The sequence below is a fragment of the Cebus imitator genome, unplaced genomic scaffold, assembly GCF_001604975.1.
Source record: "Cebus imitator isolate Cc_AM_T3 unplaced genomic scaffold, Cebus_imitator-1.0 Scaffold92, whole genome shotgun sequence".
In the NCBI taxonomy this organism is placed as follows: Eukaryota; Metazoa; Chordata; class Mammalia; order Primates; family Cebidae; genus Cebus; species Cebus imitator.
In genome coordinates, this window is record NW_016107407.1 from 4,750,246 (window position 1) to 4,756,981 (window position 6,736).

A 6,736-nucleotide genomic window follows, 5' to 3' on the forward strand; every position below is an offset into this window, starting at 1 on the left:
AAAAAAAAAAAAAAAAAAAAAAAAATCAAACAAATCCTGGAGTTGAAAAAATAAAATGAGCAAAATGCAGTAGAGAGCATCACTAGTAGAATTAATTAAGCAGAAGAAAGAATTTAAACTTGAAGACAAATTATTTGAAAATACATGGTCAGGAAAGAAAAAGTTTACAAGAATGAGGCTTGAGTACAGTGGTTCACACCTATAATCCCAGCACTTTGGGAGGCCAAGATTGGCAGATTACTTGAGGTCAGGAGTTAGAGACCAGTCTGGCTAACGTGGTCAAACCCTGTAAAGTACAAAAATTAGCCTGGTGTGGTGTAGGATGCCTGTAATCCCAGATATTCAGGAGGCTGAGGCAGGAGAATTGTTTGAACCCTGGAGGTGGAGGTTTTAGTGAACCTACATTGTGCCACTGTAATCCAGCCTGGGTGACAGAGTGAGACTTTGTCTCAAAAAAAAAAAAAAAATTTTTTTTTTTAGGAATGAAATTGAATAAAATTGAAATTTCGTTTTAGACATGTCGTTTTTCATTACCCATTTTATTGTCTGATTTTAGGGGAGACTGTGCCTATTGATGAACAGTTTGACAAAGAGAAAGCCAACTTGGAAGCTTTCACAGTGGATAAAGATATTGCTATTACCAATGATAAACCAGCAACCACAATTGGAGTTTCAGGAAATTTTACTGATGCTGAAAGAAGAAAGTGTGAAGAAGAAATTGCCAAATTATACAAACAGCTTGATGACAAGGTAGATACTGTTTGTTTAGGTCTGTTTTATATTAGATACTATTGACATGGGTGTTCTTATTTTCTAATTTTTCTAATTTCAATACTGTGGGCACTTAGGATCTTTACATATCTTCCTTGATTTCTGTTAATTTGTAAAAAATACTGTGTTAACAAAATAAAAATTCTCTCAGCTACTCGGGAGGCTGAGGCAGGAATCACTTGAACCTGGGAGGCAGAGGTTGCACTGAGCCAAGATCACACCACTGCACTTCAGCCTGGCGATAGACCTAGACTCTGTCTCAAAAAAAAAAAAGAAAAAAGTCATAATTTCAGTTTGTGTGTGGAAACTATATGAGGGTATATCTTTTTTCTCCCCTCTTTTTAAGCTAAAATAACTTTATAAGGCAACAGTTACCAACCTTTTTGGCACCAGGGATGGGTTTCAGGGAAGATAATTTTTCCATGGATCAGGATGGGGGTGATATGGTTTTGGGATGGAACTTCCACCTTGGATAATCAGGCATTAGATTCTCATAAGGATCCCGTAGCCTAGATCTTTTGCGTGCACTGTTCATAATAGAGTTTGCACTCTTAAGAGACTCTCATGCCGCTGATGAAACAGAGGGCGGAGCTCAAGTGGTAATGCTTGCTACTTACCTGTTGTATGTCCTGGTTCCTAACAGGCCTCCAGTACTGCTCTGTGGCCTGGGGGCTTGGGACCCCTGTTCTAACAAAAATTTAGCATTGGGTCATTGAGCCTTAATGATATCAACTCTTAGAATCAGGGCTCTGAAGACTCCAATAAAAAACGATGTAAGAGATTAAGGGGAATCAAAAGAGTGAAAATAATATCTTCCTGCTTTGCATATAGAAGTAATATCAGTAGTATGAATAATAGCAAATTAAGAACTTAACAGAATGAAGGCAAAAACAAGAGCAGTAAAGAGATTAAAAGAAAATATTTCTTTTTAATTTTTTTTTTAATGTATTTTAAGCAGGGATGGCAGGTTTGAGGTACTTGACCATTATAAGTATTGATAATTGAAAGAAATTCCTTTCGTTTTGCTATTTGCTTAAAAGAGATTAAAATAAACAATGTTGAATTTGGAGAAATGGTTTTGAAATATTTCTAGGGGAGTACTAATTTTACAACCTGTATTGGGAAATAGCTAGAACCAGGTTGTTAGCTACTTGGTTAACTGGATACTTCAAAATTCTAGGATGAAGAAATTAACCAGCAAAGTCAACTGGTAGAGAAACTGAAGACACAAATGTTGGATCAGGAAGAGGTGAGTTGAATAGCTTTTGTATTGCTTCCAGAAAAGCTTTATAGTTTTGGTTTCTGAATCCCATTGACTTTGTCTTTAATAGTTGTATAATTTTGGTTATGACTGTCTTTATGGGAATAAGTATGTCACATGGATAAAATGAATTTTACTTATTCATCCTATCTACCCACATACAGTCTGTTGTTCATTTCTGCCATCTTTTTTTTTTCATCTTGGTTCTTGACATTTCTCTTCTTGTCACCTAGTTTGGATTCTCATTTTATCTTCTCACCCAGCACAGCAGGGGGATAATTGAGAAGTAGTCCTTTAATTTTTTTGGGGGGGCGGGGTGTGGGCAGGGTGACAACAAAGACTGCTTCAGTAAGCAAGAGATATTCTCCATCAGTGAACCTAATCCTGGTTAGATCATCTTTGTGTATATTTCAGCTGTAGCATTATTCCTCAAAGGGGCACTGTTGACATTTTACGTTGGATAATTGATGTTATTCTGTCCTTTGCATTTATAGGACATTAAATATTCCTGGCCCTTACTCCCAAATGCCATTAGCATTCTATCCAATTATTAACACTTCCACAGATTTCCAGATATCCCTACTGGAGAGCCACTAATCTGGATGATTGTGGTGTTCTCTTAATCAGTCTTTTGGCTTCCCTGCAGTTCAGATTTTATGTGCTGATACCAGGTTTTTCTGAGGCACAGCACAGATGTCATCACATGTTGCTCAAAGCAAATCTGAGTTTTTAAGCAACCCTTGTAGAATGCCATTTTCTTTTATTACATTAACTTGCACGTGACTACAGTCAACCCATCCTAGCCAACTTCTCCCTCAATAATACCCTTTCCTGTATTACTAAGCACTTTATCTGTCCTGTCCCTCTTTTATGGTTCTTACCTTCTGTCTTGTATTGCACTTACTCATGTACCTATTTTCTCTTCTACTGTGTTCCTTAAACACAGTCTTTGATTTTGTCTCTGCCTTGCCGCAACCAGCACAGGACCTGCACATGCACATAGTTGACATTTAGTAAATTTGTTTAATGAATAAATGTTGCCACACTGAGTAACATTCATATTTCACTCCATTTGTTCTTGGCAAATGGTGAAGCTTCATGGGTGTTTTTTACAACCTGTATATGTTGAGGGAAAATAAATTATTTTCTTTCCTGTAGCTTTTGGCATCTACCAGAAGGGATCAAGACAATATGCAAGCTGAGCTGAATCGCCTTCAAGCAGAAAATGATGCCTCTAAAGAAGAAGTGAAAGAAGTTTTACAGGCCCTAGAAGAACTTGCTGTAAATTATGATCAGAAGTCTCAGGAAGTTGAAGACAAAACTAAGGAATATGAATTGCTTAGTGACGAACTGAATCAGAAATCGGTAAGATATAGTTTTTTTTTTTAATGCTTTAGTACAGGTATTCCTAACCTAAAAACTACTTAAGTAATTTATTTCTATAAAAGTCAAATATTGATAACATCAGTTTTCAAGGACTTGGGTTTCAACTTCATTTTTTTCTGTATATGAAGCCTTAGAGGTGGAGGAAGACAGTTATCTTAGTTCATAAAGGTCTATTAATATCTAATTTAAATGCTTTTTAAAAGGATGTTGGTTACTTCTAATGTTATTTTATTTTTTTAATTTAGTATACAGCATGTAGAATCTAATGTTATTACTAATGTTAAAGGAAAATAATTTAAAGTTCCTAGTTACTCAATAAAGCTAGTAGATGATTGTTCATACAATAAAGAAATATGCAATACAAATTAAAATGCTATTTAATCAAATCTGTGAATTATTTAGAATATATGTTATAAGGATATGTAACTTAATATAATTTATGCTTTATTTATTGTTATATTTCTACCACCTGGAACAGTGCCTTCCTATCACAGTGTAGTTGTGGTTCCCTAATAGATGGAGATTTTTAGTTGCTGAAAATCGCTGTAGGACAGGGATAGCCACCCTCCAACAGTGATGCCAGAAATAATATATAGCTATGATTGTTTCAACATCATCATGGGTGAGCTATCTTGTGGTTTTGTTGTGGTTAATGCTAGCTTCTTATTTAAAAATCAGCACCTATAGTTGAACTCAGGACCCTTGCTCACCACTTATTTTCCTGTCCACATTGACTTGTCTATGAGAAAGCAGTCAACTGTACAAAATAACTCTTTTAAAAGATTTCCTGCCCCTATGAGTTCCTTTCCTCTTTTTAATCTACAAAGTTACAGTTAGCTTGAAGTTAACATTCAGTATTGTAGAGATCCAAGATACCATTATACTAACTCTTACTGAGTTGCATTATTAACAAAGCTAATTGCTGTTTGAAAGATAACAGGAGTTTCTTACAACTCAGAAAAGTGGTCCTTGGCCACTGATTATAGTCTTTAAGACAGGTATGTTTATGTTTCAGTTGTGGAGCTGAAATCTATCAGCATTACATTGGTAATAGGAGTTAGAAATCCCTAGTGTTTAGTATCTTTTTATATGCTTAGACAGTGTAACTCTTCAGTTGTTAGAGAAAATGTCTGGTAATTTAAACAATTATGGTAGAAACATGCTGTATTATGAGATTTGCAAGATAACTGGTATGATATTGTAGATTAACCTGGGTGAATACACACTCTGCTAATACTCAGAAACTTAAGGAAATGACCAGCTACCAGAAAAGATAAGCAGTTGGAATGATGACATCTTTACTGAAAGATATTGATGAAAAGTCAGTAAATGGCATTTAAAATACAGTACAGGTTGAGTGTCCCTAATCTGAAATTTTTGGGACTAGAAGCCCCAAGCATTTCAGATTAGGAATACTCAATCCGTAAGTATACTAGTAAGTATAATGGAATGTTTGCATTATACTTACTAGCTGAGCTTTTCTAATTGGCAAGTCGAGAATGCTTCAGTGTGCATTTTCTTTGAGCATAATGTAAGCACTCAAAAAGTCCCAGATTTTGGAACATTTCAGTTGGGGATGCTCACCTTCCATCTGATCTGTGATATGAGTTCTTTTAAAGTGGGCCAAGCTGGGTTGGACTTCTCAAAATTTGGTGATTTTGTAGCTGGTAAGCCAGCTATGATTTGAAATTTATAATTATAGTAATTAAACTCAGATAATATTACTTTATCACTAGCTCCTGGATAATTGCTTGTATCATAGTATTTTCACATGGATTCTTCCCAGTGAGTAGATACATAGAAAGTAGATGAAGAAAGCATACTAACCAATTAGAAAACAGTGTCATTATAACGTTAATTTGCTGGCTTAGTTTCTGAAAAGAAGACACAGTAATAAATGATAATCAAATCTAGTTAAATTTGGAGCTTCCCATTTTTAGACAGAAAGCATTATTTAATCTCAGGAATTTAGTGAAATAACACAAACTTGCCTGCTCTTAATGGAAAATAATGTGGCTACTTTTACCATAGCCTTAGGTCTAAAATACTTTTTTAAAGTTTGAGCTAGGAGCCCAGAACTTGGTAGATAGTTCAAGAAAATGAAAGCAGAAACTACATGGTTTTTTAAGGGCTAGGTGAAAAACTTGAAACACCTGTGAAAATTTGAGTTTTCATGTAATACATTTAATTATACTTTTTGTTTGGGTTCTCTTAGGCAACTTTAGCGAGTATAGATGCTGAGCTTCAGAAACTTAAGGAAATGACCAACCATCAGAAAAAACGAGCAGCTGAGATGATGGCATCTTTACTAAAAGACCTTGCAGAAATAGGAATTGCTGTGGGAAATAATGACGTAAAGGTAAATATAACAACTAAATATTAAGGATAATTATCTGTATATACTAGTACTTTTGTTTACTACTAATGTTTTATAAAGTTATTTTTGTATTCATGATCTCATCCTTACAACCAGTCATGCATAGTAGACAGTATTAACTGTGTTTTAAATACATCAGGAGATAGCAAAAGACTAAGGGCAACCAAATCGATAAATTCAGTAGGTGGTATGTATTGGACCTCGTGTTTGATTCTTTATTCTAAGATTTTCCCCAATCTGGACAACGTGGCGAAGCCCCGTCTCTACGAAAAATACAAAAATTAGCCTGGCATGGTGGTGGTTGCCTGTAGTTCCAGCTCCTGGGGTGGGAGGATTGCTTGAGTCCGGAAGGGCAAGGCTGCAATGAGTTGTGATTGCACCACTGCACTCCAGCTTGCACTGCAGAGCAAGACGCTGTCTCAAGGAAAAAGAAAAAAAGATTTTGCACTTAGAAATTATGTTAATAAATTTCCATAAGTGAAATGATTGGAGGCTGGGCATGGTGGCTCATGCCTGTAATCCTAGCACATTGGGAGGCCGAAGTGGGTAGATCACTAGGTCAGGAGTTTGAGACCAGCCTGGCCAACATGGTGAAACCCCATCTCTACTAGAAATACAAAAATTAGCCGGGCATGGTGGCACATGCCTGTAATCCCAGCTACTCAGGAGGCTGAGGCAGGAGAATTGCTTGAACCTGGAAGGTGGAGGTTACAGTGAGCTGAGATTGTGCCACTGCACCCCAGCCTGGGTGACAGAGCAAGACTCTGTCTCAAAAAAAGTGAAATGATTGGAACAACCATTAAGATGAGTTCAGGCTGGACACAGTGGCTCACGCCTGTAATCCCAGCACTTTGGTAGGCCAAAGTGGATGGATCCACGAGGTCAGGAGATCAAGACCATTCTGGCTAACACGGTAAAACCTCATCTCTACTAAAAAAAAA

At 36.4% G+C, this 6,736-nt stretch overlaps 1 protein-coding gene across 1 annotated transcript in view; it reads left to right on the forward strand.

Annotated features, from left to right (window-relative positions):
- Positions 1-6,736, forward strand: part of KIF5B (kinesin family member 5B) — a 46,095-nt gene that overhangs the window by 23,210 nt on the left and 16,149 nt on the right. The window contains exons 11-14 of the mRNA XM_037740978.1: positions 493-750; positions 1,952-2,020; positions 3,191-3,397; positions 5,634-5,777. Coding sequence (XP_037596906.1) covers positions 493-750; positions 1,952-2,020; positions 3,191-3,397; positions 5,634-5,777 — 678 coding nt within the window. The remainder of the gene's footprint in view (positions 1-492; positions 751-1,951; positions 2,021-3,190; positions 3,398-5,633; positions 5,778-6,736) is intronic.